General features: G+C 45.9%; 1 protein-coding gene across 3 annotated transcripts in view; it reads left to right on the top strand.

Annotated features, from left to right (window-relative positions):
• The window catches only part of MTOR (mechanistic target of rapamycin kinase), a 140352-nt gene extending 128030 nt beyond the window's left edge, over positions 1–12322 (top strand). For all 3 annotated transcript variants that reach the window (XM_053577336.1, XM_053577334.1, XM_053577335.1), the window contains 8 exons: positions 47–119; positions 940–1014; positions 1661–1796; positions 4940–5005; positions 7566–7646; positions 7912–7992; positions 9787–9892; positions 11355–12322. In XM_053577336.1, the coding sequence (XP_053433311.1) occupies positions 47–119; positions 940–1014; positions 1661–1796; positions 4940–5005; positions 7566–7646; positions 7912–7992; positions 9787–9892; positions 11355–11370 (634 nt within the window). In that variant the 3' untranslated portion in view covers positions 11371–12322. The remainder of the gene's footprint in view (positions 1–46; positions 120–939; positions 1015–1660; positions 1797–4939; positions 5006–7565; positions 7647–7911; positions 7993–9786; positions 9893–11354) is intronic.
• Positions 12323–13119: the final 797 nt, after the last annotated feature.

Here is a 13119-nt window from a genome sequence, read left to right as displayed (position 1 = left end):
TGCTACTCTGCTGATCCCTTCCTGATCCCTCTTCTGTTTCTCAAAGACACCCATCCAACCTGATGCTGGACCGGCTGAGTGGGAAGATCCTGCACATTGACTTTGGGGACTGCTTTGAGGTGAGCACATGTTCCAGAACACCACGTAAAGCTTGTCTTCCCGGGTGATCACATTCACCCTCCTCTAACAGTTTAGGCAAACTTAAGTCCCAAATGCCTTACCCTCATCTTTGCCTGTCCCTAGCAAAGCAATAGTAATTGGTCTAAGACAGCAGTTCTCAAACTATGGGTCACAACCCCTTTGGGGGTCAAACGACCCTTTCACAGGGGTCACCTAAGACCATCGGAAAACACATATTTCTGATGGTCTTAGGCACTGAGACTCTGCTCCTCTATCCATCTCCAGGCGGTCCACCCACATGCAGGTACACCCACATACGAGTACCCGGCCTGATGACGTCATCGCACCAACCCCATCACATACACCCTGGTACAAATACAGCAACGAAAATAGTTTTATGGTTGGGGGTCACCACAACATGAAGAACTGTATTAAAGGGCCATGCATTAGGGAAGTTGAGAACCACTGGTCTAAGAAATGAAATCCATGCCATCAGTTGCCATCTAATTCTCCTTGAGGCAAAGGCTGCTGTTCACACACCCTTGCTGAGTGGAGGAATTCCCCGTCCTCCATGCTGTCTGAGCGTGATATGCACATTTGTCCTTTTTCTTTTTTCTTTTCTGGTTGTTTTGTTTTGATTTTTAGTTGCCTGCCTTTAAGTCCCCGTGACAAGACCTCTCACTAACCTCAAGTTATTTTATTCTGTGCTCTAATTAAACTCAATGCAGGTGGTGCAAAGGAAAGCCTCCTACCTGCCTTCACCTAGCTTTAGCTAAAAAGAAAAATCTTTTAACCACAGATTTATTTTTTTCCCATTAGGTTGCTATGACCCGAGAGAAGTTTCCAGAGAAGATCCCATTTAGACTAACAAGAATGTTGACCAATGCTATGGAAGTGAGTGGACATTGGGAAAAAGCTGCTTTGAAATGGGGCTAATGCAGTTACAACCTTCTCTGAGGACAGACTTGCTTGTTAGAGCCAACTAGTTCCCCCAGAAAGTCCCTGTAATTTCCTTTTTTGTTTTTGAGACAGGATCTTACCGTGTTGCCCCTCGGTAGAGTGTCGTTGTGTCACAACTCACAGCAACCTCAAATTCTTGGGCTTAAGCGATTCTCTTGCCTCAGTGTCCCAGTAGCTGGACTACAGGCGCCCGCCACAATACCCAGCTATTTTTTGGTTGTAGTTGTCATTGTTGTTTGGCAGGGCCAGGCTGGGTTCAAACCTGCCAGCTCTGGTGTACATGGCTGGCACCCTAGCTGCTGAGCTACAGGCACTGAATCTGTCCCTGTGATTTCTATAGCAGTTTCCTTTGTTTCCCTTTATGTTAGAAAGGGTCTGTCTTTTGACAGCACTTATCACGTCCTCTCAGACATGGTTCCCTGTGTATCACAGTCCTGACTCCTTCTCCTGAGATAGTCCTGGCCTGATACATCAGTATAACCTTTGTTTGCTACCTGAGTGAGGGTAACAGACCCTCTCAGCTTGCTTTTGGGTCTGGAGTCAGCAATTGCTATAATGAGTACCTCTGTCCCTTTTCTAGGTTACTGGCCTGGATGGCAACTACAGAATCACATGCCACACGGTGATGGAAGTGCTTCGGGAACACAAGGACAGTGTCATGGCTGTGCTGGAAGCCTTTGTCTATGACCCCTTGCTGAACTGGAGGCTAATGGATAGTGAGTACTCTCAAGGGTATGGGAGTTGGAGTTAGCACCCTCCCAAATTAGGAATATTTGACACATTACATTTTACTGACCATTTCCCTTTCAAGCATGGAACCTGAGGGGTATTAGCAAAATTACATTTTCGCAGGGCAAGTCTGGTGGCTGGAAGAGAATTTTAAGTATCTGTGTTACTAGAACAATAAGCTCCCATTATCAATTTAGATATTAATGAAAATATTTTCCAGGATCAACCAAGTATTCTAGTGATTTATGTTTGTTTGGGCTTCATATAGATTAGTAAGCTTGAATTTTAATAAGAAAAAAAAAAAAAGTAAGAAGGCTTATGACCTGTGATCCAAACACTTTAGTCTGTCTCCACAGAGGTGGGTGTGTGACCGTGGTGGGCACATGGGTGAGTCATGACACCTGTGTGGGTGCCTGGATATGTCACAGGACCACAGCTGGTGGTGGGGTGGGTTGCAGAACCTTGGTGGGTGCCTGGGCAGTTCATGGACACTTTAGGAGGCTGAGTTGAGAGGATTCTTTGAGGCCAGGGTTCAAAACCAGCCTGGGCAATACGGTAAAATCCCTTATCTGTAAAAATTAAAAAACTTAGCCAGGCATGGTAGCACATGCTGTAGTCTTAACTACTTGGAGGCTGAGGCAGGAGGATCGCTTGAGCCCAGGAGTTAAATTAAGTTGCAGTGAGGTATGATGATCACATTGCACTGTAGCCCAGGAAACACAGTGAGACCTTGTCTCAAAGAAAAAAATGGGGGGACAAGATGGCAGACCAGAAATAGCCTGTACTCTCAATCAGGAAATGAAAGATTGTCAATAGAGGCTCACCAACAGATGGACCATCTCAGAGAGAGCATTGCGAATTATCAGAGAAACAACTGGAGATACCCAAGGAGGAGGAGAAAGAGGCAGGGTGATCCACTTGGCAAAATCGGAAGACACTTGGGGAAAGTTTCCACATGTGGGGAATAGTCAAGGGAAGATCTCTGGAGCGCCACACTCCTCCCCCCACCCCCCATGGACATTGCAGCCCAAGTTGTGAGGGGGCTTCCCCACCAGAGAGGCCTCCACACTGATCTGGGAGTTGCTTGGAAACTGGGAGGCAGCATCACATTGAAGAATGGACACAGTGGTCCTGCTGTCTTCTGATCCAGGTCTCTGCAACAGACACTATCCTGTATCTAACCCCAGAGTGCTCAGTCTGCAAGGAGGTCAGCACCACTGTAGGTGCCTCCCCTTTACCCCTACCAGGCTGGGAGGGCAGGTGCTCTCATGTACACTGTGACTGGGTACCCAGCATCCCTTGCAACCCAGCCACCTCCCAGGGGTCCGAACAGAGCAGATGCTCACCAGGCCTCAGCATCTCCTACCACCATCCTGCCATGTCAGTGACACCACCACTGCCACCTGAGTAGCACCATGGCAGCTGCCACAGTCCAAACTGTGTGGAAGCAGAGCCCCAGCCATCGTAACCCCTGTCCCCACATGTCTCCCTAGCCCTGCCAGCTATTAGTGGTCCAGCCGATGTGTCCCAGTGAGTCACCCCCACTGCTGGCACAGTCCTGCAATCCAGCCAAGTGCAGGCAAGCCCTCCCACTCTACTCAGGTGCCCACCCAGGTCCTGTAACTCCTACAGACACCTGGAAAAGACCTGCGACCTGCCCCTCCACAGCTGCAGTCCTGCGGTGGATCCAGACATCCACCAAGGTCTTACAGCCCGCCTAGGTGCCCTCCAAGGTCCCACAGTGTGTGCAGGCACCCACCACACTCCTACCCACCACCAGCTATGGTCCTACGACACATTCTGGTACCCACAAGGTTCCATGAGCCATCCAGGCACTAGACAAGGTCCCATGAGCCATCTAGGCACTAGACAAGGTCCCATGAGCGGCCCAGGCACCCACTAAGGTCTGCAACCCACCCCACCACCAGCTGTGGTCCTATGACATATCCAGGCACCCACCCAAGTGTTAAGACTCGCCCATGTGCCCACCGTGGTCATACACCCACCTCTGTGGAGACAGACTTGCCAAGCCCCTGTTGGATCTTCCAACAGTAACCTAGGAACCAACCTGTCATTCCAAATGATACCCCCTAGCGCCAGTTTGGACTATGACAATCACAGGGGATTGAGATGGTGCAAAACAGCTTTATTACAGGCTCTCAGTGCACCTACCCTCCTACCAGGTCAGTCCTCCAGAGTGGGACACAAAAGTGCTTATCTCAGTAAGTAGGAGAGTTCCCAGCAAAGGAAATCAGGTGTACCCCAAACCTGTGAGTCCTGAGGGGAGAGAAGTGCTTTCAGATAAGAAGAAACCATCAAAAAATTCTGGCAACATGGAGAAATAAATTAACTTTATACCCCTAAATAGATTCACAGCAATGGCCCCCAATCAAAAAGAAATTGTCAAAATGTCAGAAGTAGAATTCAGAATATGGATGGCAAATAAGCTGAGTGGAATTGAAGAGAAAGTTGTATACTAACACAAAGAAGCAAAAAAATTATTTCAGGGCATGAATGAAAAATACAAATTATCACTAAAGAGATGGGCAACATGAGAAAGGAGATGACAGAAGTTAAGGAAATGAATGAGTCTTTTAAGGGATTATAAAATACAGCAGAAAGCTTCGACAGCAGGCTAGACCAAGAAGAAGAACGAATCTCAGAGCTTGAAGGAAAGGCTTTTGAACTAACCCAGTCAGTCAGAAAAGGCTAAGAAAGAATGAACAGTCAATTCCATTTCTTTTTTATTTTCTTTCTTTTTTTTTCTTTTGAGACAAGAATCTCACTTGGTCACCTTCGGTAGAGTGCTGTGGCTTCTTAGCTCACAGCAACCTCAAACTCTAGAGTTCAAGTGGTCCTCTTGCCTCAGCCTCGCAAGTAGCTGGGCCCACCACAACACCCCGCTATTTTTTTAGAAATAGGGTCTCGCTCTGGCTCAGGCTGGTCTCGAACTCATGAGCTCAGGCAATCCATTCGCTGCAGCCTCCCGAGTGCTGGAATTATAGGTGTGAGCCACCACACCTGACCAAAAAATTCCATTTTTATGATCATAAGAAAATACCAAATCAACCAAGTTTCTTTCAAGTCAAAGTTTGAAGCACTTGCAAATATTCTCTCTTTCTTTCCCTAGCAAATACCAAAGGCAACAAGCGATCCCGGACAAGGACCGATTCCTACTCTGCTGGCCAGTCAGTAGGTGGGTGCATTTCAGGAGAGATGCCACATTCTGTCCCCTCCATCCAAAGTATTTCTAGGATGGGTGAGCTGTGTTATTACCACGAGGAGGCATGAGCTGAATCAATAACAGCTGCTGAGGGTGCAGGATGTAGACCTGTCTCTTCTGAGGACCCTGACAGTGACAGTGTTGTACACATGCTATTTATCACTGCTCATATAACATCTGATGAGCATTTAATTAAACTTCAAAAATTTAGTCTAGAAATATTTGCTGAGCACCAATCATCTAATATGTGCTTTTTTATTTACTATCTCACACAATGGAGGGGGTACCTAAAGCTTGGAAATTTTTATTGAACTATTGTGATCTTTATCTATAAAAACTCAGTTAAATATCAGGGTGAATATCAGCCAAAATCATGCCCAATAATGGTGTCTGGGTCGGGGTAATTATCACCAGCATTACCTAGGTCCTCAAGCATTATTAACAGCTCAGAAATGGGAAGGTGGAAGCAGCAGAAATTTACTTATATTGCTGTGCGGAGCCTTGAAACCACAGGAAACAGGAAGCAGTCACAGACCCTGGTCCTGGGAAGACACGTTTACCTCAAAGAGCCAGAGTACTTTTATGTCTTGGCAGCTCTCGGAAATGTCAGGCTAAAGCAGTTGAACTTTGTATAACCTTTCCCTCTCCCCCTCCACCCCATCCTGTCCCTTTTTCTCTTTTAACATCTAAGAGCATCCTACACTGTTGACATGTGGAGAATATTGTTGGGCTGTAAAAAAAGTTAACATTCTCTACTGGTATTTATGGAACGCTTACAACTTTGTTAATTAAGCCAGATAATGTCCAGGGGTACATGCTGGGTATGGTGGCTCACACCTGTAATCTTACCACTCTGGGAGGCGGAAGCGGGTGGATTGCTTGAGCTCACAAGTTCGAGACCAGCCTGAGCAAAAAGCAAGACCCCATCTCTACTAAGAAAAGAAAAACAGAGGCAAAAGGATCACTTGAGCTCTGTAAGCTATGACACCACAGCACTCTACCCAGGGTAACAGCTTGAGACTCTGTCTCAAAAAAAAAAAAAGAATGTCCAGGGGTGCAGAAAGAAAAGATGAGGTACAGTGGTCACCCTGTATGGAATTGACCATAATATCCAGAGCAGTACATTCTGCTGTGTGATCAAGTAGCCGTGCATGTTTTGGTTTGAAGTGGGAATTCAGAAAAGAGAGCTTTTACTGTGAACTGTACTAGTTCAAGGAGCCCTGAGGTTGGTGGCATTTATCATTCCTCAACCAGAAAGAGTAATTTATCCTGACCTGCTGGATCAATCTAGATGGGTGGAAAGGAAAAGGATACTTCAGATAAGAAATTGAGGTAGTGCAGGCGGCGCCTGTGGCTCAGTCGGTAGGGCGCCGGACCCATATACCGAGGGTGGCAGGTTCAAACCCGGCCCCGGCTGAACTGCAACCAAAAAATAGCCGGGCGTTGTGGCGGGCGCCTGTAGTCCCAGCTACTCAGGAGGCTGAGGCAAGAGAATCGCTTAAGCCCAGGAGTTGGAGGTTGCTGTGAGCTGTGTAATGCCATGGCACCCTACCGAGGGCCATAAAGTGAGACTCTGTCTCTACAAAAAAACAAAAAAAAAAAAAAAAGAAAGAAAGAAATTGAGGTAGTGGGCAAATAGTGTCATGCCTGGACAGCAACAGGATCTGTGAATGCCTTAACACCCAGGTTCCTATTCCCCACAGTCTCTGAAGGAGCTTGTGCAAGTGAATGGTCTCATCCAAAGTGTGCTGAGACTCACTGGCTTCATTCTCCCATCCGCCTCATCAATACATTCACGAGTGACTCCTGTGCACTTCCTACACTGTGCAAATGGGAATTAGGACAGCCAGTCCTAATGACACCAGATGGTGGCGGACCTGGTTGGTTAGCTTAAAAGTTTCAGGAACTCATTAATAAAAGTATGATCACCTTGATTTGGAAGTCCCTGGTATCCAGGGACGGTGTTCAAAGAACTTCCCAATTATGATTCCAGACTCTTCTCTGCTGAAGGCCATTATCAGTGGAGGGTGACCCTAATACCTTAGGATTTTTTCTACCCAGAATTGATATGAAAATTCCTCCAAAAAATAACACTTCAACCATGTGGGACCCTTTGCTAAGCTAATTTTCTTTATATTATGATCAGTTTTTGTACAACTGAAGTTTTATCACCAGGTCTTTGACCTAAGTTCTTATTCTTTGTGTCAGAATACTTTATTAATGCTATTTGCTTGACAGTCTATGTTTCAATTCTGATAAGTACCACGTTCTTTCTTCAATAATAGTTAATAACTCATTTGACAATATCTTGGCAGATTTATAAACTTTTGAATACATAAAAAGTAACGTGAAGCTTTCTCCTTTCCCCTTTGAAGGGGAAGGATGTTTAGAAGACAATCACCAAAATAAATTAAAATTACAATAAAAGGCAGGTATTTAAGGAATATGGTATGTAAACAATTAGGAGTTAAGGTCAATGATGGCTTCTTGGTGTTTGAATTTTCTGTTAATTGATTTCTTTCCCCCCCCCCAGAAATTTTGGATGGTGTGGAACTTGGGGAACCAGCTCATAAGAAAACAGGGACCACAGTGCCAGAATCCATTCATTCCTTCAGTAAGTCCAGCCTCTGGGGAATGAGCGCATCAGGGACTAGCTTAGGAAGGAAACAGCAGCTGTGCTGTGCACTGAGAGGGTCAGCAAGACGGAGCCACAAAGTCGCCTTTGACCAGAGACGGTTCTGTGAATTTCTCATTATATTCTGAGGACAGAGGTGGACACAAACATGTACAGAAGTGAATATTTGAAAAAACCAGGGCACCCATTGAACCCGTTGTAATGATCTAATTCTTTATTTGATTTCTACTTTTGTGTATTCCAGTCGGAGACGGTTTGGTGAAACCAGAGGCCCTAAATAAGAAAGCTATTCAGATTATCAACAGGGTTCGAGATAAGCTTACTGGTGAGTGTGTGTATATATTTATGTGAAAGGGACATGAAATTCACAGAGGTTTTCCTCTCCTGGCGCAGGTGGTTAGCCCCGTTTCTGGTGGTCTCAGTACCTAAGCATGGACCTTATACGGCCAACAGGAGCAGCTCGGAGGCCATCAATAAAACCCTATTTCTGATTCTTCTTTCTGATGATCAAGAACAATATCATTTAAAGTTAGTTTCATCTCATTTAATTAATGAGGTTAATAAGATTCTTGTGGGTCTGTGTTCAGGGAAGTGATTTTATCACCATGGCTCGATATTAGAGCCTTATGACCACTCTGACTCACTTCCTATCTATGCTTTGGTAACCATTACGGAGTAGCGAGAATGGAAGGGAAGAAATGCGTGCTTCTGAGAGGAGACATTGCACACGGATCTTTCTTCTGATTGGGAAGGGGTGGAACATCGAGAATGGGAGACAAGGAAGCCAGAAGCGCCAGCTCCCCTACCTGCTCTGGGTGTGGCCTCTGAATCCCCTACCCAGAAGAGGACAGGAATGCTTCCCTCAGTGGGCAGGGAGGAGCTGGTGAGACGCAGGATGGCAAGCATGTAGCATCAGGGCCTGGCATAATCATTTTGTTGTAAGGATGTGTTTATTGAGCACCTGCAAGCACTGGATACCAAATAAACCACATTGATAAAAACAGGTTCCCTGACTGTGTGGGGCTTCAGATCTAAAAGGCACACTGTTAGACATAGAGGAGAGGGACTTGAGGCTGTGATGCGTGTACTAGGAGGGAGAATTTAATCTTTGGGGAGCAGTTTCCCCAAGGAAACAACTCATGAGCTAAAGCTTGAAAGAAGAATTAATCAGGAGTTGCTCTAACAAAGGAAACAGCTTATGCAGGGCCCTGGGGTGGTGATAAGAAAAACGGTCTGATCAGGCACAGTGGCTCACGCCTGTAATCCCTGCACTCTGAGAGGCCAAGGCAGGTAGATTGCTTGAGCTCAGGAGTTCTAGACCAGCCTGAGCCAGAAGGATGTAGTTAAGAGGGATAGTCTGAAATATAAATGAGAGAAAGGATAATTTGTAAGGCTCCTGACAAAGCAGGAAGGGATGGGCTCCAATGCACAGGTAAAATTAGTCTTAAACAGGAGGACGGCAGCTCTGCACTGCAGTGGAAGGGAGGATCATGTTGAATGAGTCCAGGCCCTCAAACACTGACTCACACACATCCTCAGGGTCTAAACAGTTAATTAAACAAGTAGTGTTTAATTAAAGTAGGAGGTGAGAGCATCTGCTGAAAGTGGAAGGGGAGGCTTGGGCATTTGGGGAGAGTGGAGAGGATTTGAGATGTTCCTTGTGGTGATAGAAAGACATGTTGCCACAAGCGGCCAGGCCGTGTTATGCACCAGTCTGAAGTCAGAAGTTATGAATTTATAATGGAAGCCAGCTGTCCTGGGGGAGGAAAGGCTCACAAACGGAGGCTAGCAGGATTAAAACTGAACAGGGTTTCTCATCTACTTAAAAAGGATTTTAGAATAGAAGGAATCTTCATAAACCTATCAACCACATCTAGGCCACTCCTGAACTCGGCTGATCAAAGGTCTTTACCTTCAGTGAACAAGGCTGTATAAGAGAAGACTACTGTCTGTGCAGACCCCATGGAGGTGAATGTTGGAAATCCAGCTACAGCATATCCTTCCTACTTGTGTATGAGGATATACTAATTCAGGCTGCACAGACACGAAAGCCAGCAGGGGGCAAGAAATGCGCTGATGACCAGGTGAGAGTGAAGTGCTTTTGTTTCTCCTGTCCTAGGTCGGGACTTCTCACATGACGATACTTTGGATGTTCCAACACAAGTCGAGCTGCTCATCAAACAAGCAACATCCCATGAAAACCTCTGCCAGTGCTACATCGGCTGGTGAGTGGGCCTCTCAAAGAAACCTTGTCAAATAAACGATCAGGACCCTACCCTATGCCTCAAAGCCGGGGGAGCAAAACGAGATTTGAAGGGCTATCCAGTTATGGGTTCAAATCTCTTTAAAAATTTATATTTACCCTGTATGCACATTGTTGTAAAAAGGAGAAAACTGAGAAATGTTCATGCATGTTTAGAAGACAAACACCAAAATAAATTAAAATTACAATAAAAGAAATGATTTAAGGCCAAGGCAAGAGGATCAGTTTAGGCCAGGAGTTCAAGACCAGCCTGGGCAACATTGCAAGACCCAATTTCTACAAAAAATTAAAACAAATTAGCCAGGCATGATGGCATACACTACTTGGAAGGCTGAGGCCAGAGGATTCCTTAAGCCCAGTAGATTGAGGCTGCAGTAAGCTATGATTGTGCCACTACATTCAAGCCGAGGCAACAGACCAAGACCCTGTCTCTTTTACCAAAAAAAAAAAAAAGAAAGATTTAGGAAAATAGGCAAGGGGCTCAGCAACCATTGCTCAGTGGTTGGGGTGCCGCTACATACACCAAGGCTGGCGGGTTCAAACCCGGCTCAGGCCTGCTAAACAACAATGACACAATGACAGCTACAACAAAAAATAGCCAGGCAGTGTGGCGGGCGCCTGTAGTCCCAGCTGCTCGGGAGGCTGAGGCCAGGGAATCGCTTTAGCCCAAGAGTTTGAGGTTGCTGTGAGCTGTGACGCCATGGCATTCTTCCAAGGGCAAAATAGTAAAACTGTCTCAAAAAAAAAAAAAAAAAAGGAGGGCGGCACCTGTGGCTCAGTGAGTAGGGCGCCGGCCCCATATGCCAAGGGTGGCGGGTTCGGACCCAGCCCCGGCCAAACTGCAACAGAAAAATAGGCGGGCGCCTGTAGTCCCAGCTGCTTGGGAGGCTGAGGCAAGAGAATCGCGTAAGCCCAGGAGTTGGAGGTTGCTGTGAGCTGTGTGATGCCACGGCACTCTACCGAGGGCGGTACAGTGAGACTCTGTCTCTACAAAAAAAAAAAAAAGGAAAATAGGCAAGGCTTATTTGAGTAGGGGGGTTCTTTTGTGTTTCCGCTGTCAACCTAGTTCAGATAGGGTGGGTGAACAAAAAGAAACCATAGCAGTGACAGAGAAGAAGATAAAAAGACAAATTTACAATCTGAGAGTCTAACCTGAAGGACCACTTTGGGGTGCGCTTTGATTAACTGCCCAAGGCATGCTTGAAGGTGGAAACTTAAGCGAAAGGGCAATGGGGAAGTGTCCTTGTGGGACCTCGGCAGGCCCCTGACTGGAAATAAGTGTGTCCCACACAATTAGCTATGGCAGAGCTGAAGGAATGCCCCTGAGTTGTCAGACCTTGGTCTTTCCATTTTTAACTTAATCTGCATAAAGTTTTGATGAAGTTCAAGTTATTAAAATGTTCCTTTTCTGTCTGTCTTCTTAGGTGCCCTTTCTGGTAACTGCAGGCCCAGAGGTGCCCACTGCATTTTGGGGGAGGCATTTGTACTTTGGTATATGTTTCTTCTAACCTGAAACTGTGGTCAGAAAGTTTGACTTTGTTAAATATTTTGAAATGTAAATGAAAAGAACTACTGTATATTAAAAGTTGGTTTGAACCAACTTTCTAGCTGCTGTTAAAGAATATATTGTCAGAAACACAAGGCTTGGTTTGGTTCCCAGGACAGTGAAACACAGTAATACCACAGAAATCAAGCCATTATTTTTGGGGAACAGAAGATCTATAACTATAGAAATACGGGTTTTGACTTAACTCACAAGAGAACTCATTGTAAGCATTTGCTGATGGAAGAATGACTTAGTCATTCCTTTCAGCATGGGTACAGCAAACTCTGCACAGCCATAAAGCCTCAGGTCATAGAGGACAAAGATTCGGGTCCTAGACTGTGAAGAAGCAGGAGAAGCTGTCATCACCCCTGCCACCCCTCTGGTGACCTCACTGGTCTGTGGACAGCAGCAGCAGCATTTGCAGGATGGGGCAAAATGGGTCACAAAGGTCCGTCTTCTGCTGGACCAGCGATACTGTAACTCACACCCCTCAATCTAAGACCTGAACCTCTAGGAGGGGATTTGTTCAGATCACAGGGGCCTCAGCTGAGTAGATGCACCACAGGGGTCACAGCGCAGGAGGCAGCCCGCCCTGGCCTTCCCCAGCCCACTACTGGGATGTTTTCAGTGAGGTCTGAACACTCTGTGCTTAGAACAAGGGCTCGGAAAACAGAAATACTGTCCTGAGGTGCTAAACACGGAGACAGATGGTCTAGTGCTTATTGGGAACTATGAGCAAAGTGAAGATTCAGCTAAATGCACAGAGTGTAAAGTGTAGCCATGTCTAGACACCATGTTGTATCTGAATAATTTTTGTGCCAATAAATGACATCAGAATTTTAAACACATTTATATCTGAGTGGCTTTTTATTTATCATTTTAGTTGATTCAAGATGAAAGCATTTTTCCCTTCAACATTCAACCCTATTAAGCATTTAGTCCTGGAGACATTAAACCTATTAAGCATTTAGTACTGCGTTTGACACTACCCCTTTCCTCAGGTTGTTTCCAGCCCAGACAGGTGGAGGCAGCAGGCCACAAAAGAGAACCAAGAGCTCACTCACTCAGCCAGGTGGTGAGGAGCAAGTGTGAGCCACAGGGAGGGGCGCTGATTCCACCAGATGAGCCCAGAAAGCCTCAAGGAAAGGGGGCCGGTCGGAATAGGTCTTAGAGGTGGAGTGGGGGTTCATCGGATGAAGTAAGTGAGACATTCTCAGCAGCAGAAGAAATGTGAGACGCTGAAGTGACCACACACAGTATCCATAGCAGCGGCAAGTCTTAACCTGGGCAGGTACTTGATCATCTTTAATCTGCAAAATCAGCATTTTTCTATAGTTGAGCCTCATAGTTCAGTGTGTCTGTCCCAGTGGTCAGTTGGGAACAAAGAGAGTAACAGGAAAATAATAGGAACTAATGGGAGGCCAGAAAGTAGAGTGGGCCCACACTGGGCAAGGAGCATGGACCTTACGCTGTGAAGTTTTAAAACAGGAGTAGAATCGGAGGGGAGGTGTTAAATTAATTTTTTAAGATTAGTCAAGTGCGATAGTGAGAAGAGCAGCACAAGGAGTAGTTGGATCTGTAACTTGAGTAGTCCATTGACATAACTCACTACCCTCACACCAGCCCTCTGTGGTATTTTTTTA

The sequence above is a fragment of the Nycticebus coucang genome, chromosome 22, assembly GCF_027406575.1.
Source record: "Nycticebus coucang isolate mNycCou1 chromosome 22, mNycCou1.pri, whole genome shotgun sequence".
Taxonomy (NCBI): Eukaryota; Metazoa; Chordata; class Mammalia; order Primates; family Lorisidae; genus Nycticebus; species Nycticebus coucang.
This window is presented reverse-complemented; position numbering and strand designations above follow the sequence as displayed.